General features: G+C 50.0%; 1 protein-coding gene across 3 annotated transcripts; it reads right to left on the bottom strand.

Annotated features, from left to right (window-relative positions):
• Positions 1–113: 113 nt before the first annotated feature.
• LOC105457224 (histone acetyltransferase KAT6B) lies at positions 114–22,178 on the bottom strand. 3 transcript variants are annotated; one of them, XM_011701772.1, is made up of 6 exons: positions 21,637–22,178; positions 13,480–14,264; positions 9,898–10,364; positions 8,227–9,740; positions 5,862–6,241; positions 114–5,779 (listed from the first exon to the last, which is right to left on the bottom strand). In XM_011701772.1, the coding sequence occupies exons 2-6, from the start codon at positions 14,017–14,019 to the stop codon at positions 1,262–1,264; spliced, it is 7,419 nt and encodes a 2,472-aa protein (XP_011700074.1). In that variant the 5' UTR covers positions 14,020–14,264; positions 21,637–22,178; the 3' UTR covers positions 114–1,261. The 3 variants fall into 3 exon arrangements, with proteins under 3 accessions (XP_011700074.1, XP_011700073.1, XP_011700075.1); XM_011701771.1 differs by lacking the exon at positions 21,637–22,178 and adding an exon at positions 20,747–20,941; XM_011701773.1 differs by lacking the exon at positions 21,637–22,178 and adding an exon at positions 20,747–20,941 and having other exon boundaries at positions 9,652–9,740.
• Between the last annotated feature and the right edge of the window lie 1,061 nt (positions 22,179–23,239).

Raw genomic sequence — 23,239 nt, 5'->3', positions numbered from 1 at the left:
GATCGAGATTGATAATTTTACACTGGTGAAACGATGTCGGCGACAATTAATCGATTTCCGTAATAATACAATGAGGATTATCATAGCATTACGCAGTTACCTTTTTTTCTTTATGATACAGTAAAGTACAAGTGTGCCAACTTAAATAACAATGTTTAACAATTGATAATATCAAACAGAATATTATTCGTAAATATATATATATTTATATATATATATATATATAAATACATAAAACGTAACACTGCTGCGGTTTTCGCGAAGGAATGCCCTACTAAAAATAGGTGTTCGCATTTCTTTTCTTTTATTTTTCCTCAATTTTTTTTTCTTTCTTTCCTTTCTGCTTCCGAATTAAAAATGAAGGAGCGATACCTCAGCCGAAATTAATCCGTCCAAGATAACGTCTCCCTGTCCTTTTCTTCTATTTTAAACGCACGAAGCATACGAACTCGTGCTCTCGAAAAATTACCGATCGTTAACTATTATTAAATTGTACCTTGTGTGCAATCTTTGTCGACAAGTTAAGAATCAGTTTAATACGAGCCTTCCTCGAGCGCGAAGAAGAGAAACGTCCCGTCCTGCCGACGGGCGTGGGTAGAGAGACCGGGAAGGGTTATATCAATTATCCTCCCTTTCTCCTCCTCCTGCTTTTCTGAAATTGAACGTGCAATTAAAACAGTAATAGACATATACATATTCACGTACCGATTTCGCATGTACTGGCGTACAGAAGACACACGCTAATGCACTAGTCATTCGCGAATATATTCTGCTGAGTCGAGATAAAGAATTAAAATAAGATTGTGTGCTTGACGAACGGATTGCCGAACGTGCGGATTCTGCTTCTGTTACAATCGTGTTACACTGAGTTCTCTCGCGATCTGCCGCACTCTGTCCATTACGGCTCTACGCCGATGTACGTTCGTTTGTGTTCGCCAATCGTAGCGAGCACCGAGTCATATCTTCGGAGATGCATCGTGGAGTACCTGGATCGGAAAAGAGGATTGTTGTCGCAAATGGATCAGCGTGACGAGAAGACTCGAAAACAAGTCTGGTTTCGCGGACAGAGCTGGTGGAAGGCAGCGAATGGTCGGGAAAGTACAAGTGTCCGCGGAGTCGGTCACGAAGTAGAAGATCGAAGCTGGGTCGCCATCGATGGTCGTATCGAAGAGAGCATTAACTTGTCGCGCGAAGAGGTTCGTCCATCCTTCGGAACGTCGTGAGAGATTGATTCGATCGGAGTAGGCGATGATCGCGACGGCTAGCGCGGCCTCATGGAGCTGTTGAGGGGCTGCATGAGACCGCCGTTTATGTAGCCGTGATACGTAGTGTAGACAGCCGCCGGGTTCTGCTGGTGCGGATCCTGCGGATACGGCGCTGGCACGTTGACCACGCCGACCGGCAGCTGGCTCGCCTGATTCATGAACCCGCCGAGTTGTGCCGCCTGCGCATTCATATAACTGGTCGCTGGTTGCGTTACCCGGTAACCGTACTGAGCGGCTGCCATGAGATTCGTGTTGAGGGCGACATTCGGGCTGACGCGGTTCGCGGTGCTTTGCATCTGCGGGCAGGTGCCGCCCGGATCGAGGGTCTGCCGATAGAGGCTCTCGCTGGGATACGCCTGCGTGAGCGACGGCATGTTGTTCGCGGACGAGCGCGAGGCGGATCGGCTAGGCGGTCCGGGCGTGCCGGGAGGCACGGTGTTGTAATAGGGTTTCCCGTAACCCAACGGGACTTGAGGTGGCGTCGGTAGCTGCCGCGACGTCTGCGGTGGCGTCATGGTGTGCGGGATGGGTGGCGGTGGCGTGAGGTTCATCGCCGGTGGCGCCGTGGGCGGTATCATCTCCAGACCGTTGGTCAGCTGCTGCAGCTTCGCCAGACTGCACGAATTTGTAGCTTGATGACTACCGCCGGAGGCGGAGAGCGGGGTCGGCGCCGGGGTATGCGAATGCGGCATCGGGTTCGTCTGTATGTAGAAATTCGTAGCGGTAGTACAAGGCGTCGGCGCGCCGGAACGGCCGCTGCGATGTTGGATCACGTAGGTGTTCTGCGTGGGGAAGGCCTGCGACGCCGCCGCCACTGCCATGTAGTTGCCCTGCGAGATCACCGCCATGTTGTGCGAATGCGCGGCGTGCGGGGTGTGCGAGTGCGGATGCGGCACCGCCGATGGCACGCTCATCGACGACGGCGACTGCTGATACTGCGGCGGCATCGCAATATGCGCCGTATGCGCCGCGGTGCTGATGCTGTGACTGGTCTGCGACGTTACGACGCTGTGCTGAGAGGTCTGGGTGTTGTGAGACGGCGGAGTGGCCCGATGCGATGATCTGCTACTCTGCTGCGCGCTCGACCTGGATCTGTGCGTGGTCTGGGAGCTGGCACGCTTGCTGTGCGATTGAGTTTGTTGCTGTTGAGGCTGCTGTTGATGCGCAGATTGCTGCTGCTGCTGCTGCTGTTGCTGTTGTTGTTGTTGTTGTTGCGACTGCTGAGATTGACTGTGCGCCATACTTTGACTCTGCGCTTGCTGCGACAGCGATAGCTGCATCGGTTGTGGCGTGTGCGACTGGGGCAACGGCTGCGGCGTATGACTTTGTGGTAACGGTTGCGGACTTTGCGTAGGTATACTCTGCGGCGTGTGCGGCAACGGTTGCGGCGTATGGCTCTGCGGAAGCGGCTGTGGGCTCTGCGTCGGGATACTCTGCGGAGTACGCGGTTGTTGGAGGGACTGCGGGGTGTGTGGCTGATGCATCGGATGAATGCTCGGATGATGAGCCGGCGGAGTATGTTGTGGCATCGAGCAGTCGGCGTACTGCACCTGCTGCTGCATATTCACTGGTACCGACGACGTAACCGGCGTCGCAATCTGCATGGAAACCGAGATCGGCACGTTTGCAGGCGGCGGGATAGACGGTAGAGCACTGGGCGGTCTCTCCACGCTGTTTTGCGACGCGAGATCGCTGGCTATGGAAGTGGGCGACTCCAGGCCCAACTGACTCACATCTAAATCGCACTGGCTGTAGTGCAACGAGTGCACGGAGTTCGTCGTCGAGTCTGGCGTGTAGACTCCCATAGACGGCAAATCCGGTTGCGACGGCGGTGTTCTCTTCACCGAGCCCGGGTTCTCCAGATGCGGCGTGGTCTTGCCGCTCTCAGGCGAATGTTGTTTCAGTTCCTCCGTTTGATTCTGTAATTGCAAGGTTGTGTCCTGATGTTCCACAATGGGTAATGGTTTCTCCTGCGGCGTGAGAGGCTCCGTTTCCAACGTCACCGCCGCGTTGACGAGAGCGCACGTGTCCTTCTCCGCCGGTAAAGGTTCCGTTTTCGGTCGCGACAGATCAATCTTGACATCTTTCGGCGTTTCAAGAATGAGCTCCTCTTTGGGAGGGCTATCGCGATCATCCTTCCTGGGCATAACGCTGCTCTCCGACTTTTCGATTTCCTCCTCTTTTGGTGAAGCAACTGGTTCAGGTACTGATTTCGATGCCTCCGGACTGCAAACTGGACGCTTGTCAATCTCGGAGTCCTTATCACATTCGTTTATAGTTTCAGTCTGATCGTCGCCGACCGCTGGTGATAGATCCGCTGCTTCCGCCTTCTGCAACGAGCTTTCGTCGTTATCTTGCTCCGGAACCTTGTTATCCGCATTCTCGTCCTCGCACGATTCTTTCGCGGGGTTCTCCGTGTTTGGCGAGGCCGATTGCGTCACGAGTTTAGGCGTTGGTGTGGTTATTTCTTCCTCTTCCCCTTCATCCTCGTCGCCGCCCTCATACTCGCCGGAACTCGCGGATACCACTTCCGTTTCCGTGGGAACGGGCAGGCCGTTGTCCTCCGCGCTCTCGCTCTTGTTGTCACTGTTACCGGAGTGCTTCGTGGACGGTGAGTCTGGCACAGACGGTTGCTTGTTTCGAACGGGAGAGCTCTTCACGGACTCGGGCGGTGGAGACAACGAAGGAGGCGGTATCACAGGACTTTCGGCTCTGTTCTTCGTGCTGAGAGATTCCGGCGTGAGTTGCGGCATCTTTAGGGCCTCCGCCGTCGCCTTACCTCTACCCCGCCTGGACAGCGGCGAGTTCTTAACCTCTCGCACTTCCTCTTTACCATTACACTGCGTTTCCTCCAGAATTTTCTTTTCCTTTGCCTGCATATACTTGGATTGTCTACTGGTAACTTTCAACAGAATATCGTCGACTTTGCATTGTTTCTTTGCCGGTTTAGGCGGACTCGAAACAGAATCTAATTTAGGAGGCGTTTTTCTAGTGTCCACCGAAGTTTCTTTCAGAGATTCTCTTTCTTTCGCTTTACTGTCCCTCTCACGTACTTTCTCCTTCTCTTTCTCGCGCTCTCGTTCGGTTTCTCGCTCTCTCTCCTTTTCTTTTTCCCTCAGAGATTCTCGCGTCCTCTTCCTACTAATAACTTCCACTTTCTCTTCCTCAGCCTCAATTTTCTCGGAATGTTTTCGTTTTCTCAAAGGTGTGATGACTGATTCGGATACAAGCGTCTTAGGTGGTCTGATCCTTCTCCTCGACATCGTCGTTACTTGTGCCGATTTCGGCGATGTCGTCGGAGTTGCAGCATTTCTTGCGGAGCTAAGAGCGCGCGCGTTTCTCGGTGTGGACGTTACGCTCTTAGCTTCCGTTTCCGCGCGAGATTCTTTTCGATTCTCTGCGCTCTCGGCGTTACGACTTTCTCTTGGGGATTCTTTTGGTTCTCTCAATTCTTTCGCCACCTTGGTCTCCTTCACATCTTTAACATCCTTTTCTTCTTTGGACGCGTCCTTGTGAGACGCTGCAGTCTTCTGCGAAGCCTTTGGTTTCAAAGGTGTCGATTTCAAAGGTGTCGATTTCAAAGGGGTCGATTTCAAAGGTGTTGATTTTAAAGATGTCGATTTTAAAGGTGTCGATTTTAAAGATGTCGATTTTAAAGATGTCGATTTTAAAGGTGTCGATTTTAAAGGTGTCGATTTCAAAGGTGTTGATTTCAAAGGTATCGATTTCCTCTGGCTTACTCTTCTACCTCGAGGCTTCTTCTTTATCTTCACTCTTTGTATCTTCTCGACAACGGCTGGCACGGGCTTAGGAGGCTCCACTGCAGGGGACATTTCCGAGCCGGTGTCAGCGTTCTCCTCCGGGTTCTGATACGGATTAGGGATTTGCGTGAGCAACGGTATCCATCTGAGACAGTCGGGATCCAGCTTGATGCGGAAACTCTTTCGCACTTTCGCCATGTGAGCGTCTACCTTGCTCCAATCGACTACCACAGCCACTTTATTACTGTTCGCATCCCCTGGCAAGTGAACCGACCTTATAAATCCGAGCAATTGCATTGCCGTGGCGATATCGTGCGCCGACACGCCGGTCTCCTTCGTGATGTCGCCCAGCTTAATCTCAGTATCGTTCCGATGCGCGTCCAGGTACTCGAACACTACGCTCTTCCAGAAGGAATGATACGACACTCGACCGAGATCCGAAAGCGGTTTCTCCGGCGTTCCCGGGATGCCCTCGACCTTGGATAACAGGTAACTGAATTCTATGAGGAACCTGCCAAAACCTTGTCGTTGATATTGCGGCAGGGTCATAATGCAGGACACGTTGTACCTCTGAGCCGGACAGTGTTTCTCCTTGCTGAAGTAACCGACCAAGTGACAGCCGTATTTGTCGTTTTTGGTCATAGCGTAAAAGAGAAACGGCTCTACGTCGTAATAGAGAGTCTTGTGATCCAAAAATAACTTCGCCAGTAAGCACAGATTTTGACAGTAGATTTTGTTTACGTTACCGTCAATCTGAAATATCAAAACATTCCTCTTTAGTTTGTCAAATCAAACGAGAAAAAAAAACGATAACATCTATTTAGGTGACACGTACCTCAAACACGGACAATCCGTCGCACCTATAAATTTCGGTGGCAGGTGGATGCCTCCACTGACACTTGTCCATGTGCCTGTCCAGCACAGCCCGGCTTTTCGTGTACTTGAGACAAAACTCGCAGAAGAACAGCTTCGGTAATCGCGCATATTCCTGCGGGAATGGACTGGAATACCATGTGTCCACCTCATATCGACCGAATACTATCGCGGCGGGATTTCGTGGTGCGTTGCCAGACGCATTCGGTGTGCTAACGCACAACGATTGATCATTCTCATCGTTGCTAACAGTCAGCCTAGCCCTTTCGCGTGCTTCCTTGATAAGATCCACGTCCTTCTGCGTAACTCCTGGAGGTAAGGTTTGCGGTACGATTGGTTCCTCTGTAAAAAGAAGAATGATTACGAATGTTAACCGAATTCGTCGAGCGACCTGTATATTTTAATAACATCATTCTTGAACAATCTGTTTCTTTTTTTTTTCTTTGTTGTAATCAATCAAATTTTATAATCAATATTTAATCATTGATACAATTGCTTTACGTACGAGTTATTGTTACCTACAACTGCAATAGTTTGTTGTATGAGAAAACATAGGAAAAATGATGTGTTCAATGTAAAAGAAATCTGACGAAGGAACTTGTAAATGAGAAATGTCATGAATAATTTGACGTGAGACGTTACAGTTGAAAAAGTATTAAATTTTAAGTTAAAGTGCGCGCCAATGCACGTTATTATTAGGTAAAAAAAATTAAGTTACGTTTGAAACTGCGTAACAAAGACTTTCTCTAAATATACAAAGAGCGAGGGCAATTTTCCTAACGTTTATCTCAGCCGCAACTTGAATACTAATGATTTGGGTAAACTAGACGTCAAAATAACGGGGATATTAGTCACGTCCTGTTGAAGAAATCGGTTGGTCAGAAACAAAAAGAAAGCAAAATTAATCGAACGGCATAGCATGGTGACAATAGCAATCTAATGTAATATGACAAAAGAATGCGAATAATAATTCGTTTGCTCCGTTAATAATGTGAGTAGTATCCAAAGCAAAGCTGTGGGTTAGATTAGTGGGATGTGTTGGCAGAGTATCAAAGTTGGCTCTTCGACGGCAGGAACTTTTTTCGTCTTTTCTTTTTTTTTTTTCGTGAAGGGGTAAGGGGGCGGTGGTGTACAACAGTGCCTGCTAAGTGTCAGCAGCAGCAGGTAGGCTCCAGTGTAAATGGTACAAGAGGGCGGCTGAGTGAGATAAGCCACCCAGTGCCCGTATCTTTTTCTTCAGTGCCTGGAAATTATATTTCGGTCTTTTTCTTTTTTTTTTTGTATAAGGAGGGGAAGAAAGGAGAATATGAGTCAATCACGTAGTATTCGATTAAAGAGCAGTATAGTACGCTGAAATGAGTTCCATTTTACGTGAAAGTGCAAGATTGATCGCTCGTATGTTTCTTTGGAAAATAAAACTTTGCTATTTGTCTTTGTAAATTGACTTGCCAAAATTCGATAAGAGGACTTGTTTCGCGCGATTGACGTACGAAAACCATGTAAATATAATGTAAATCGGTCAATTAGTCAAAATAAAGAATAGTCCAAATGTTACAATGAGAGATCAAAAGTTTCTCTGTAAGAAAGTTGTGCGAATGTTATATGTACATGACATGATACGTTTGCAGATGCAACTATGGTTATATATCCTGTACAAGTATCCTGAAAAATATGAGGTAACTAAATCTAAAGTAACAAATACAGGATGAAGGCCTCTATATAAGGACGTATTCTTCAAAATTGTTTTAGTATTTCTCGATATGACCATCTCCAAATGTATGTAGCATGGACAAAGGAAAAAAAAATGCCAGAGCCAAGTAATAATATGATTAACAACATGCAATAACCACAATATTATCCACAGTGTAAAACAAATGAAGATGAATTTCTCATAAACTGTTCTAACAGATGCATATATCTTCTAATTATTATATCTCTGTATATATTTCCTACAATAAATATATTTACAAGTAATCATTGGTTTTACACCATGTAGCAGATTAACGTTCAGTCAAGAAACCTGATTGTTCGCGATTTGTTTTTAAACTCTGTCAATTATACAAAATAATTGTAATACGTTTTCTATGTACAGAATTTTTATAATTTTTGTAACTTTTCCACAATATCATCGGAACAATCACGTTATCTTGAAACAAGTTACGGTCATCAGACGCACGTGTTTCACACATCATACCACACCACACCGCCAACACATCCACGTGATCGTGAGCTAGGATTAGATTAGAAGGAAGTCTTCATTGCGACTTTTTTTTTAAGGGTGCATCATCGAGGTTAGGAACTTGTGAACGGGTGGGGTAGACTCTTACCCTTCCTGGTGGAGCAGGGTGTCGCGCGGGGTGTCGTGGTGGTGTTGGTGGTGGTGGCGCTAGTACAGGCTCGTGGATTGGATTTTGGATTGGGATTTGACTTGACAGGATCGGAACTGAGGCCTGAGGATTTCGCAACGGCGGGTACAGGGTGGCGTATCTGCGTATCCAAAGCCGTTTGCTTCTTTCGTGATTGCTGCTGTTGCTGCTCGTGTCTCGACGACGACGACGACGACGACGACGGTGACGATGGATCCGCGGCGCACTTTACGAGCGACGTGTCGTCTCGCATCAGCTTTCTCCTCTCGTGCTCGTGTCTTTTACTGTTCACCGCGGTTTTCACCAGATTCGAGGGTGTCATCCTCGGTAATTTCTCGTTAAACGAGCTTAATACATTTTCGTCGGAAGGTACAAAGATACCGGGCTTCGGTAATCTCGCTATCTCAGTGGTAGCTTCAGTCTTTTTACGATCCTTGAGTTTACTCGTGCCAGATGATAAATCGTCCTGTTTGTTTCTCTGTGTGCCTCTCGGAATTTTGTTCGTTTTAGCAGTATCTTCTACGTTAGGCCTTTTTCTCCGGTCTGGCGCGTAATTCGGCGCCGGTGCACCGGCCGATCTCGCCCTGCTGTTCGCGGATGCTGAAAAAAAGTGACTCAAACCGTCGAAGAGACCTCTCAATTGGCCACTTCCGGGCTTGGCCTTGTTATCCGCGCTCGCGCCAGCCGTCTGTGCAGCGTTGCGCTCGGATTTGTCTTTCTTTTTACCGTCTGACGGATTGACGGTGGCTGGCTGTTGTATGTGCAAGCCAAAGGTTGGCGTACCGCCCACGCTGAGTTTAGGTAAAGGCGCGCCAAAGGTGTTTGTGATATTGCTGAAGAAAGGCGAGTCTACGTTTAGCTTCGCAGCGGCGGCGGCAAAGCCCCACGGCTTGTCCTCGTTGAGGTCACAAGCGAATGGCGCCTTCGCCTTGGGAGACTCGATTCTCCCATCCTGGATCTCATCCGACGAGGAGGAGTCGCTGCTCTCGCTCGAGCTATTGCCCTCCTCGTCGTCATCATCGTCATCCTCATCGCTACTATCACTGCCCTCCGAGCTCTCGCTGCTATTACCAGCCTCGCTGCTGCTGCTGCTACTGCTACTAGATACTCGCGACGTGCCGACTTTCTTCGGATTCGCGGTACCGCCCCGGGTCGACCTAACATTAACGTTCCGCGAGGGCCTAGATTTATCACCGCCCCCCACCCGCTTCAGTTTACTGTGCTCAGCGTTAAATGCGCTCAATCTAAAGAATTTTTGCTTCTCCTTGGAGATCTTGTCGTTCTTTTCCTCGAGCAGCCTACCCTGGCCTGCGAGTGGGGTGGGGGGTTGTGGCAAAGGAGAGGAATTCAAAGGTGGTTGACGAGGGGAGACAACACCCGCATTACCGTCCGAGCTGCTGTCCACCTGAGCCACTCCCGCGCTGCTCTTCTTGGCTGGTTGTGCGTTCGCCAAGCTTTTTCTGGATACCATTGATCTGCAAAGAAATAACCGACAATATGTATATTAGGCTTGACATGTAATCATATTACTACATAATTATTTTTTATCTCAAAGTCGGAAATGTTACTTGTTGCGAGGTACACATAAGCAAGACGGCATTTGTTAATCGAATACACGCAAGTCATACTCACTTTCGATTCTCGCGTAACTTGCTGAGCCTCTTCCTCGCGCTCGTCGGCGTGTCGTCGATTGAATTCGCATCCTGCGCCTTGCCCCGCTTGCCGTCGTCCTTGCTCACCGGCGTGTGCGCCGTTTGACAGTGCCGGCACTTCCAGGGCGCCTTGTTCTTCTTGTCGAGGGCAGGATCGATGCAGGCTGGATGGTAACAGTTCACACAACCGGCGCACTTGACGAGATAATTCTGCGACTCCCGCTCCAGTTGGCAGCCGGCGCAGGTTGGCGAGCAGTCGTCGCAGGACCAAGTTATTCCTCGATCGACGAGTACCGAAAGCTCCGGCGGCGCGCAAGAATTGTGCAGGGCCGCGCCACAAACGCTGCACCTGCTTAGCTTCTCGTTGGCGTTCCGCTTGCTGTTGTTGTTGTTGCCGGCCATCGTGGCGCCGAGGCACTCTTTGCATATCGGCAATGGAGCCGGCAGCTACGAGAAACGGACAGAAGTCGATAAATCGATAAAGTAAAAATATCCAAATAAAAGTATCTATAAAAATAATAATTATAATATAGCGTAGCGTACAATATTAGTATTTATAAGATTAAAGATATTTTTAGCTGTGTGTGTGTGTGTGTGTGTGTGTGTGACACTCATGGGATCAACGTTAAACGTTATTGAGAATTTCTCTCGTCATCTGGAAGAAGAAAATGTTATAAAATGCTAAGTATTTAATTTAAACAGCGGGACTTCCGAAGCCTTCACACGCCAGCTGCGTATCAGCCGCCACATATCGGCGGTTCGATACCATCTATCATTACGTATCGCATATACAAAAGACGAGTGAGTCCCGGCGCGGAACATAATTATTCATTTCGGTGGCGGCAATGCAGAAATACTGGCTAGACACGACGGCCTCGTGTGCGTTGGAGGGGTGCATCTTATTAAGAGCACGTTGTGGCAACGATGCAGCAACGGTAGCGATAATTTCGAAGAAACGCTCTTTCACAAATATTCTCTGCATTCGCGGAAACGTGTTAAAAGCTTGTAAGCATTCTATAACATTTTCGCGTGTTTTAATCCTCTGCAGCTCTGTTATCCAGGAATATTTCTAAGCTTATAATGAACTAAAATTACTCGTACCTATAGCCTCCATACAATTTTTAAAAAGTATTTAATGTAATTAAATATGATTTATTATGCTGTAAGTTTTTATTCTTCAGTGGACAAAGAAAACTCTTTTTATTCCTGAACAGATCGGCTCTTTTCGATAATTCAGTTTTACGGTAACATTTTTTTTTTTAACGTAGGATTGCTCGAACGTCACGTGAGAAGAAGAAGTTATCTAGTGCAAATGCACGCGCGGGGTTGTTTCCTTCAGTCAAGAAGACGGTAAATTAGAGAGAAAGTGTATGCGGGCGAACGCAGCCTCCGTTTCTCGCACCAGCCGCTGCGACCTGTTGCGCGATTGGACGACTCGCTGTATCGGCGCTTTTACGCGTGCATCCGCAAATGCTTCACGCGCCAACGTCGCCCATTAATTTCATTCCGCGTCGAAGTCGCGCGAAACACGCCCCAGATCATCCGCGCCCGGCATTATCCTGTTGCGCTACAAACATCGACACACGCTGGACGTCCAAATTAACTCGATCGCGAAACAAGGACCGACAATCTGAAAAAAAAAACGCTCGCGTATCTCCATTAAAGATCTCGAATTGTTTATTCTAAAATTATTTCTTAACCCGCAACTTATCAGATGGATCCGTTGAGTCACACGAGAGTCTCGAAAGTCCTTCAATCCAAGACGACAGATAAGCGTTCGTGACGCATAAAAGAGATTAAATTAAAATTCGGCCTGGATCTCTCGGTTCTTTAATAAGTACATTAACATACCAAGAGGTTGCTATTCGACAGAAATATATAGAATACTATCAGATATCAATTATAAAATCATCCACGGTGTCTTTTGATATTGACATTCTAGTAGGAGTCTGTACAAACGAGATTTCATTTCATTAGATCATTCAAGAATCAACGACTTGTTCTAAAGAGGCATTTAATTCGGACTTGGGCGACGGATTAACTGCGCCTCCGCACGGGCCGACGTGGGCTGACGTCGCTGACGAGCGTCGCGATCGACCGGGTGGCGGGTCTCGTCCGCTGTGTAATTTTCAAAATGGTCGTTCTCGCAAAACAGCGCGCGGCCGGCGATCGATCGCCCCCGCGGCTGGCGATTTGCGGTGTAACGAGGCGACGGGGGGAAAAAAAAAGCGCGGGAAATGGACGCCGGGCGACGTACGGCGCCCGTCGTCGTCATCGTCGTCGTTCCCCCTCCCCCCCTCCGCGCACCGGGGGTATAACCCACCTGATGCGCGATGCGGGGGGGACGTATCGGCGGGACCCCGCGTCGGCGCGCCGCGATTTTTCGCGCTCGAAACGCGATGGAAGAAAGAAAGGGAGCGCGATTCCGCGGTCGGAGGATCAATAGGAGAGAAACGTTATACAAAACGAATCCGCCGGAAGTCGCCCGAGATAGCCCATCGTCCCGGCGCGATCTCGACCTTTCACCCCTCTCCCCTTCCCGCGTTCTCCAGCGCTCTGCCCTCCCCCTCCTCGTCGTCCCACTCCAGCGGTCGCCAACCGACATTCCCAACATCGCCGGAACGTGGGCACTACGCCGTGACCCGGCGCAATACTTTTCCGGCTTTGAGAGCGTTCACGTTCTCGTTTACGCGCGGACCGAGCGGCGCGTAACGCGAGCGACGACGGTGCGGGAAGAGATCCGCGAGATTAGACTCGACGAGTACGTACGCCAATGTCATTCATACGTCTCAACCAACAGCAGTCTGAAGCGATTGTTCGAGAAATTTTGTGTTGATCACGGAAACAATATGTCACTGGTCTATGAAGCGTACTAGACTTGGAGATGTAGAGAACTATCGCTGGGGAGTGCGAAACCGTATCAGATAATTCGACGATGAACGCACGTGTTCGAATATGAAGCGATTTGTTCGATGATTAATTACTCTGATTATCTCAGAGATAACGTCGCTCGGCGATCGCAACGCGATATCGAGAGAGCTGTCCGAGTAGATGTATTTGAGGGTATTCAGCAATCGGTTTATGCGACTCGAGTTCAAGATCGTAGAAAATATTCGTACAACCATTGCGCCGAAAGGCGACAGCGAAAATAAAACCGTGATACGAAACTAGGAGCCTAAATTAACGAGTCATTGTTTTCTTATGGCTATCACTAATATTAAATAGATTCAACCGAAATTCTTTTTGCCTAGCTTTAATCTTAGCAGTAATAATTCTGTTGTAATAACTTGAGAGTTAGTCAATAGTTGGAATAGTTTCAGTTAGCCTGATTAACAGAGAAGAATCAACCAAGCTGAGATTAGCATTATCCAGTGCTGATAAAACTGAGTTTCTATCGTCTAACAGAGCGCGTCGTCAAAGAAGATGTAAAGTGTATGGGAGGCTATGAAGCTGCAATCAAGCCGACATCTCCGTCGGTAATTTCGACGGGTCGCAGGACGCACTTTCAAGAGAATGACTCATCATCGAATGCACGACTTATATGCTGGTCAAAGTGACTCACCTTGGGCGCGGGCGGTTCCGTGGACGCATTAGAGGCGTCACTCGACTTCTTGTGCGGCGGCCTGTCCGTTTGTCGTAGGAGCTTGCCATCCTGGAGCACCAGGCCCCGCTCGACCGCACGCTTGGCGGAGAGTTTGAGAGCGATTCTAAGATCGCCCTCGGCATCCTCCTCGACGGTGTGACTCTGTCTAATGTACCTCTCGAGGTTCCTCAGGCTCGAACCTTCGCGCTCGCCGAGCTCGCGCACCGCCTTGCTCAAGACCTTGCTGATATCCGTCGATTTGTTGACCCTGAGCTTCTTGGATTGGAGACCGCCGGGATCCTTGTACGAGGACTGACCCTTGTTGAAAATCTTGAGCACGTCGCCGCGCTTCACGGCGACCTCCAGGTGCTCGGCGATCTCCTCCTCGTGGAAGTAATGATGCTGGCGTATCGCGTGGCATATCCGCTCAACACTCGGTCGCTGTTTCTGACTGCGGATCTTCCGGATCGCGTCTAGAAACCAGGCCGACCACGTCTGGGGCGACTCGGAATCGTCCATCGCGTCTCCGCCGGCGGCGCGAACGGCGCGGACGGCGACGACGACGACGACGGCGACGACGACGAAGTCACGGCCGGTGCCTTCCTTCACCTCTTCCTCCTCCTCCTCCTCCTCCTGCCGATAGGCGACGTCACGGTCAACGGCAGACGTTTACATTCTGCAGCTGCGACTCTTCGGTCACGCGGCCTGGATGTTAAGCCCTCAACCGCCTCCTCACGTTCTCACCGCGGGTTATTGCGCTGACCCTGAAACGAGAGCACAGTGTTGAAGGGGGTTGCAGACGTCGAGTTGCGTGGGAGTCTGCCGAGTTTCGGTCGCCGGCGCTAAACGAATGTCCTTAATTCCGATATGCCGCACCGCGAGGAGGTAATATCTGACATTCTCTAACTCGTCGAAAGCTGCCGGATGACTGGCGTACGTCGTGCGAGAAGTCGATCGAATTACTCGCCTCCGTTTACCGTAAAAGATACTTATCCAGAGGGATAAGACGCAGGACTGTAATTACGCTATACGATGCAGGGCAATTCCGTGATAGGTTTTATTTTCGACTGATAATCTATGTAAGTCAACTCCTTAGACCTCCAAGTCGAGGATTGTGCAAGTGACGGACAACGACATGTGAAACAAATTGTTGCGAATATGAAGATCTTTATCTTTAGAATAGTCTAGGACCCGCCCAGAGTTATGGAATCAACGTTGACTAATTGAAACACTATATAGGTATCCTACGTCATGTATATAATATAATCAGGTAATTTCATCATTACGACGAGATTTCTTTTAGATACAATCCTGCGTCTTAATATATTGTCCGCTTTAAGTTTTGCATATATTTCTTAACTCCTAAAAATCCGTAGGACTTTTATTATGATAAGCATATAATAATAAAATATTGCGTAATATGATTAAACAAGACTGTGTCTTCATGGATTCTGCTTTGAATAGCTTTTTATTTTATATTGCCATCGAGCTATTAATGTCATTCTAAAAATTTTGGATCAGCTGGTATGTTTTTCTACAAGCGTCTTAAAAGCTGTCAGACATCCACGTGCATCGTCGTAGCATGTTAACATGTCAAAATGAACGCAACACGCTCGTTTAACTCGACTCGCGTTTCCATTATCTAGGAACTGCGCGTGAGGACCATCCTCGCGTGTGCACTCGCGGAGGAGCCCCGCCGGAATTACATTTCGGCTTCGGAATTTATTCGGCGCGTCTTTGTTCGCCGCTAAACGCGACATTATACAACACCGCGTTCGATTCTTACGATCGGGTCACGCGATTTTCGACTCCGCTCGTAAACGACTCTCCGGTTTCCCCCCTTGAGCGATGAACTTTCTCCTGCGCGCGCGAAGCTCACACGTGCGTGCGTGCGTGCGTACACACACAGAGAGAGAGAGAGCGGTTCGGAGCAAATATTTAAAATCACCGTGCCCGACAGCGAGTATTGCGCAACGCCGCGCGAACAGCTCGCAGGCGCGCCGCGGTTTATTAAAGTCGGCCGCGCGAATACTTATACGCTGAAACGCACCGCGGCGTCCCGTTTCGGTGAACCGCCGCGCGCGGTGAGATCTGCGCGGGGTCGTGACACGACGAAACACAAGAATAAGAATAGAGCAGGTATATCGATTGATCCCCGAGATAAACGTCCCGCCGAAGAAGCTTCAGAGATGCATTACGGTGTCTCGTGACCTGGGCAAGTTACTTTTTTACGCGTGCAAACTGTTTGACCGCTTGACGGATCGCTTTAAAGCGGAGCATTCCTCGATAAATATGAAAGAGATTTCATTTGTTTCAAATCGTTTCCAATTTCCAACGTCAAATTAGTAAATAGATCACAAATTAGAGAAGTCATACAAACTTAAAGGGACACGTAAGAATGAAAACCTGAGGTGGTAAAAGGATAATAAAAGTTTGTTCGGAGACCTTTTCCGGATCATTCGCTTCTCCTTCGCTCGACAATAAGACTTACTTTGAAAGTATCATAATGCATCTTTGAAGTGTTGAAAGTTAATTTCAATCGTGAGAAAATTAGAATAAGAATAAAGAGGACGATTTCTAAGATGAGAAATAAAATTTTTTCTGACATGTCTAGAACTCTTTCTCAAAATCGAAAAGTCTCTCGCGAAAATAACATAAAATATTATAAAATATTATAAAAAATAAATAAACTAATTAATTTCTCAGCAAATACATATATCCAGTAGTATACCTATTTGAGTTATTTAAATTATATTTAAAGATTGTCCCTGATTATTTATTCTTACTCTAATTCTCTAACGATTGAAATTAACTTTCACAACATTCAAAGATGCATTACGATACTTCAGAGGAAGTCTCATTGTCAAGCGAAAGGCGCCAATGATCCGGAAAAGATCTCCGAACAAACTTTTGAAGATCCAACAAAGATACTTCTCGCAACCTTCTTCGAAACGTCAGGTCGGCAAAGTCATTTGATCGCTGAACTTTCTACAAAAAAAAAAGGGAGAAAAAGAGAGAAGGTTGAAAGAATATATCGAATGACTCTCATTAGCTTCGAGAGTCTCTGCCATAATCTGCCATGATCTAAGCGTGAGAAACAATGCGCCCGGCATTGGCGGGCCTAAACGCTCCCGATAAGAGGCACGTGTATACGGCGTTTATTTAATGCGCGCGGGATACACGAAGCGTAATTCTCAGGTATAAGCATAGCGGAGAGTTCGACCGTAGGTCGGCCGAGAGAGATCCATTGTTCGAGAGGAGACAAAGACCACCCACCGTTTTCGTGCAATATCCATATCGCGGTATGCACGCTTTGAACGCTGGCGGAAATCGCGTTAAAAGATCGTGCAGCTCACTTAGCAATTGGATAACAGCCGCGCAATCCGGAATTACATCCCCCGTTTAGCTTTATAGGTATACTCCCCCATCTGTATCGTTAGACGTAACTAAATCTATAAGCCGATTAGCTACCCCTTCTAAAATCGTAAAAAAGGGTAAATTGATTCGTGCCTATTAACCACGAATCCACAAATAACCACGACTAACAAATAACTGCGTCTTAAAATCGTATAAGTAAAAGTAACACGCTAATTCATATTTGTTCGATTCGCGTGAATCGAATCGTCAAGACTGTGATGTTAAAAAACGTTGGCGATTGGGGGAAATAATTTTTACACACACACTCGACAAATAAATAATCTAGAATCCTCTGGAAATTTCCGAAACGTCATGCGTCGGATATCGGCTAAATGTGAAAGTCGCGAGACAGAAAACGTGTCCGATACCTGCAGCGATCGGGCGTGAGCGCGGGAAGGATTAATTATGCGAGAATCAAACGACACACAGCTGTGCCGCCGATGTTAGTCGCGATACGACCTGACCTAGGCCAGTGATAATAAATATACCGGCGGTTTAAGCCGCCGAGGAAGGCGGAAGAAGGAAAAGAAAGAAAAAAAAAAGACACCCAGCGGGACACCCAGCGAAACCGGCTTCGTTCGAAAGACCCTCGGCTACCGCGCGAGATACTCGTCACCACGTGGCGCGTTCTATTCTCGAGAGTGACGTTCTACGGTGTGTCCCCGGGAACGGGTCCACACGGTTTCCCGCCAAAACTTCAGCGACTTCCGACAACCAGTCCTGTCCACCGAATTGTTCTCGGAACCACAAAGTAAGGCGCGCATAATAATGCACCGTACTCTGCGGGACATTTCCCAGAACCTTGAACAACGTCCGGAGGACGACCACTTTGAAATGTGTTTACGTTGGACGGAAACTGTCCTTTCGACGCGAACGAAATATTTTTTTCGGGAAATTCGACACTGACATTTTCCTCAATTGAAGTATTATAAGATGTACAAAATCGAGAATCTTTTCTCGCAAGCCAAGCACGTGACGTGACGTGATAATCAATGAAACTGGCGTGTTCCGAAACACTCTGTCTCTCAGTCGTGTATATAATATGATCTCTCCCCTTTTACACAAATCGTGTCAACTGAATACTCGAGCCGTTCGGAAAATTCTATTGTCAGGCGATACTTAAAGAGAGAAAAAAAAATGAGGCCAGTTACGCGGCTCGTATTATTATCGCCGGAAGAATGACGCGACGTGACGCAATTCGGCGGTGCAGTCCAAGGCTCCCGGCTGCATCGACGTCGATTAGCGCTAACATCCATTATCTCAGTTTCGTCGCTCTATTTTAAGATAGAATCACTATCGAGGAAAAAAAACTAGCGAGTCACTAAATTAATTTAGATTCCCGCAATGTTGACTAATCACAATGAAAGCAAATCTCGCTTATCTCGTTCGCGGAGTTTTTTTTTTTTATACCGTTTGGCTCCGGAGATTGAATCGTAATCTCCGGAAAGGAGAAACGCGGTTGTAAGTCGCATTCGAACACAAATAGCGAAGCGCACAGGTCAAGAAAAAAAAAACACGCGTGTCAAGCTGCAGCGTCGAGAGAAACGCGGAGTCCTCGGAGTCGCGCGCGGAAACGTCAATGGAACCGCCGCTTGTTTATCGTCGTAGTTTTATCGTGCAGCTTCAATGAGAGAGAGATACCATAGTACTCGCATCTTTACTACGCGGCGCGGACTTTTAACGTTCCATTGACGAGCACGGTTCTCTCGGCGCGACGGGAAGGGAACGAAGGAAAAGAGATTTTCTACGAGTGACGGCACACTTTCGGAGCGAGGCAACACTTCGCGGAAACCGCGCGCGCGTTTCTCGCGAAATGTCGCGAGGAGAGATCGCGGAAGAGAGAGAGACCGGGAGATTCGACACTGCAGGCTTGGAGGCGAACCTACGACGTTCTTCGATCACGACGAGAGCCAGACCTTTGGACGAGCGTGCGAAAATAATCGCGACGTTTCGCGGCGAAACTGCGACGAGTGAAGGAGGAACGCCTACAAGCCTGTTTCGAGCATCCGGGCTTCGAATGGAAAAATTACTAAGACCTTCCCTTGCGTAGGATCTAGTACGTTCTTCGCAGACAAGCTGAGAATCGATCACTGCGTAGGACAGAACGGTGAGAGAGAGAGAGAGAGAGAGAGAGAGAAAGCGACGGAGAGGAAGGAGGCCGCGAGAGCGGACAGACCGCGGACGCGCTTCTCGCTCACCCGCCGTCTTTCTCCGCTCGCGCGCTATCTTATTAGGCGAAATGAAATACCGGCTGAACGAACACGTCCGTCTGTTTGTCCGTTGTTCGTCCGGTTAAGACGATGGGGCCGAGGGCGAAGAGAGGCCGCCGGCTGCGCGTGTTTGTCGGGGCCCCTCTCACCCGATGTAAGTACAAACGAACGAACGTACGTACGAACGAATGAGCGAACGAACGTGCGAGCGAGCGAGCGAGCGAGCGAGCGAGCGAGCTACGGCGGCGGCCGAAGGTGAGGACGCGGAGAAGAGCGGAGACGAAGAGAGAAAGAGGAAGAGGGAGAGAGAGCGAGCCAGCTGCCGTCGCTACCGAGGAGCGTTTGTCGTGAACGACCCTAACTGCTGCCCGCCCGTCGCTCGGCGAAGCGTGCACGCGCGAGAAGCGTGCGTTCGCCGTCGTCCGTTCGCCCCGGCGGAGTGATCGGAGGCGACGCGAAAAGGCGGAAAAAAGAGAAAGAGAGAGAGAGAGAAGAAGAAAGATGCGGCGAGAGGCGGACAGACAAAAACGGACGGACGGATAGATGGACGAATGAACGAACGAACGAACGAACGGATGGATGGATGGACGAGCGGGCGGATGAACGATCGATCGGTTGCTTCGTGGCGAGCAACGCGAAATTGGCGCGCGATGGAAAATCGCGGGAACGCGATAAAACGAGCTTGTGGGAATCGCGCGCGGGTCAGCGCGACCCATCGCCACCGCTGCCGTCGTCGCGCGTTAAACGGCACTTCGCCGTCCGACGGGTAGCCATTTTGAGCGACTATTCTCGCACGGGATGCCACGGGCGAGCCGTACCGCGTGAAACGGAGCTCCGCGATCGAGCGGACGACAAGCGAGACGTCGCGACGCCCGACGGCGGCGATCGGGGACGACCCTCGTCCGACGGACGGCCGTCGCCGAGCGACGCGACGGTGCTTCCAACGGACCAACGGGAGAGCCACGGGCTGGTTTATGAGCGCGCGCGAGTAAGCGTTTTTCGGTTGGACGTCGTGGACGGATCGTCAACGACAGGCTACGAGTCCGCGTACGCGTGAACGTCGCCGAGGCGGCCGTGAAACCGGAGCGAGCGGGCACTTCGTCGAAGCCCGTGCGACGGGCAGCCATCTTGGGGCCGGAGAGAGAGTCGCGCACGGGCCGCATCTCGGGTTCCGTTCCGCTCCGTCCGCGGGCACTCTCGACGCGCCGTCCAGGCGTTTCCGCGCGCGGCGCGGCGCGCCACGGCGGTGTCGCCGACGCCGCCGCCGCGCGTCCTTCTTCTCCTCCGCCGTCGCCGCCGCGTCGCCCCGCGCGTCACACGATCCCCGGGCACGGCCCGTGGAAAAAAACGTCGAATGCCGCGTACGGTCGTCTCGTATGTCGCGACAACGAAGCATGAATATAACTCCGGTCCTCCGTCCTCGTTACCTCCTCTCCTCCGCCCCACGCCGCGCGCGCTTTCTCGCGCCGCTGGCCGCCGCTGGTGCGGACGGCCCCGCGGGCGAGCACCGCTCCCCGGGCCCCGTATTGCATCGGGACGACGACGGCGACGACGGCGCGTGGTATTTCCACGCACTTTAAGGTCCCCTCGCGACGGCCCCGCGGGCGGGCGGACGTTACCTGTGCGCGGCGATCCCATCGATAAATCCACAGAGCACGGTCGCGGGCCTGGGCTTCCACCGGGTCTACCGTAACACGGGATACGTAATCACGATCACCAATTATCTCGCGACAACGGCGTCACATTTCACACAAATCAACAAAGGTTACCCACTTGACAAAGATGGCGGTCTCGCTCGCGCGGGGGTTACACACTATGCGCACGCGGTGGGGAGTGCACTGCGCACACCGCCGCGCTCCTCCGGCTCGCGACGGCGGAGGCACGAAACACGGAGCGCCGTAAAAGCGGGCCGCACACGTTCCCGTCGGCCAATCCCGACGCGCGGCGTGACGCACACCGACGCGCTCGATACGCGCACACACACACCACGCGCTCTTGCGGTCTCCGATCACATGGCGTCGCGCGCCGAGGTGTCCGAGGTTCGTCCGAATGCGTGACGTATGTATGTGCGTGCATGCGCGCGCGCGCGCGCACGCACACACGTGGAAATGCAATCGCACGTATGCGCCGAACGATCGTGTGTTGGATTAATGCGTGCATATGTTCCACCGGCCGTGGATACGAGTTGTACGATCGGGCGCGTTAATTACCACCGATCAGTACGGCCGCGGCGAAGTCCAACCTTACCCGCGGGCGGTTGAACTCGCGAGCCACGTGTGTGCGAACACACGACTAGCAAACTCACGATGACGTAACGTCGGTAATACCTATTCGGCGAGAAAGAAAGGGGGATACAAGGGGAGGAAGGGAAGAAAAGACTGAAAACTATTCGTGCGCAGGTAGATTATTCGAGAGAATGTTCAAGGAAACGTTCAAGACGACAGTTCCGTAACGCTCCACGTGGAGCGAGAAAAGTAGGAGAAAAAAGAATAACGCTGAATGCACTCACATGGACGTTTCACGGCACAGTAATTCCAATTTGCTCCTCGAGGCTGAATTACTCGCACAGATCGAACACCCAAACGAAAAAAAAACAACAAAAAACGTGATGATGTCTGCCTCTTGAACGATGCGTAGAGAGGATCCGGTCGGTTACGAGACATGCGTCACACGTGTCCTTCTTCTTCTTCTCCTTTTTTTAACTGTCACAGGCAATATGATGCATGAGCAACAACGTGTATGTCCTTTGTTGATTTGTGTCAGAAATATTTAGGAATGATCACAAAACACTCTTCGTCAGAAACTTTAAAAAAATTGTAGGTCTGCACTTGACAACCTCTCTGATGCAATGGATGGATGCAACTAACGCCGTTAACGCGTCCGGTTGTACACGAACACGCCGCCGGTCACAGGTGTCGTGCGTACGTGTGCACGTATACGTGTACGCAGATCCGTGTGCGTGTGCACCACGCGCGAAATACAATTCTACACGACGCGTGCGTGTGCGTGTGAACGAAATTCGCGTGTCGCGCGCGCCGAACTTGAACGGCCGGTGTACCATACACTGCCGCGCGCGATACGTACTGCGCGACGAAAGGAGTGAGGGCACTCTGAGGGCCCGGTTTTGCGCGGCAACGGCCGGAACACGCGGCCCCGTCCGTTCCAGCGCCGAACCAGCACGTATTATGACCGCACCGCCGGCTTGTACATTTTTGCGCCCCGTTTCTCGATCGAGGCGACAGCACACACTATTATATAGGCGGTGTACCGCCTGCGAGACGAGTGCCACGCAACGCAGCCGAGAGAATCGGAGGACTGGCCTGACCGGCGAATGCGAGACGTACGTGACAGGGACGTACTCCGGACTCGCTTCGGAGCGCGAGTCGAACCCCCTTTTTTTCTCTCTCAGCTGCGGATGCACCCTCCCTGCGCGTCTTACGCTCGGAATTCAAAAGTGTGAGAGGGGGACGATCTAAGTTAAGATTGAATTTTATGAAAAATAGAATGAATAAACGATTTACGTGCCTCGGTGTGGAAGGTCCCTTTTTCGGATAAAGTACCCGCGGATATATATATCGCGCTAAACGAAAATCGATAACTTTAATTTAGAACAGATCGTCACGCAAAAGCAACAAATCTTTCACGTCAATCCAACTATATAGCACCTCTGTATTTCTTTATTCGTTTCAAAGAAGCCAGGTAGCGTGTACGATTGTCCCAGAAGCAGACACTAGTATCGCAACCGAACGATCGCGTAACCGTTTGACCGAAAGGTGTGTTATAATGTACACGGCGAAGTAAGGTGGCCGGTTTAATACGACACTGCCGCGGTGCGGTAAAGTGACGCGCGTTACCTCCGCTGTTTATATGCAAAACGCACGGTATGCCCAATGCAATTTCGTAATGAGATTATTGATTTTTTTTAAAGAACCGTCCCTCTTCCGCGGCCGTCCATCCGCGTCCCGTCTCTCTCTCTCTCTCTCGTTCTTCCCTGCCGCGCTCGATACGTCTCCGTCCCGCTCGAAACTCCGCAGTTCGGCCGCATATCGCACCGCGCACGACGCACGCGTGCAACGTCTCGCATAATTGAATACCCTACACTCCCGGACGGG

This window comes from Wasmannia auropunctata, unplaced genomic scaffold (assembly GCF_000956235.1).
Source record: "Wasmannia auropunctata unplaced genomic scaffold, wasmannia.A_1.0 LD335328.1, whole genome shotgun sequence".
In the NCBI taxonomy this organism is placed as follows: domain Eukaryota; kingdom Metazoa; phylum Arthropoda; class Insecta; order Hymenoptera; family Formicidae; genus Wasmannia; species Wasmannia auropunctata.
Note: the sequence above shows the minus strand (reverse complement) of the source record. Positions and strands in the feature narration are given on the sequence as shown.

Bases quoted from the DNA above. Each gene is read 5' to 3' on its own strand.
- LOC105457224 (XM_011701772.1), bottom strand. From the start codon at position 14,019: ATGGACGATTCCGAGTCGCCCCAGACGTGGTCGGCCTGGTTTCTAGAC. The intron at 9,741-9,897 runs GTGAGTATGACT...ATTTCTTTGCAG, and splicing joins AAGTTACGCGAGAATCGAAA to ATCAATGGTATCCAGAAAAA. The intron at 5,780-5,861 runs GTACGTGTCACC...TTGATATTTCAG, and splicing joins ACGGATTGTCCGTGTTTGAG to ATTGACGGTAACGTAAACAA.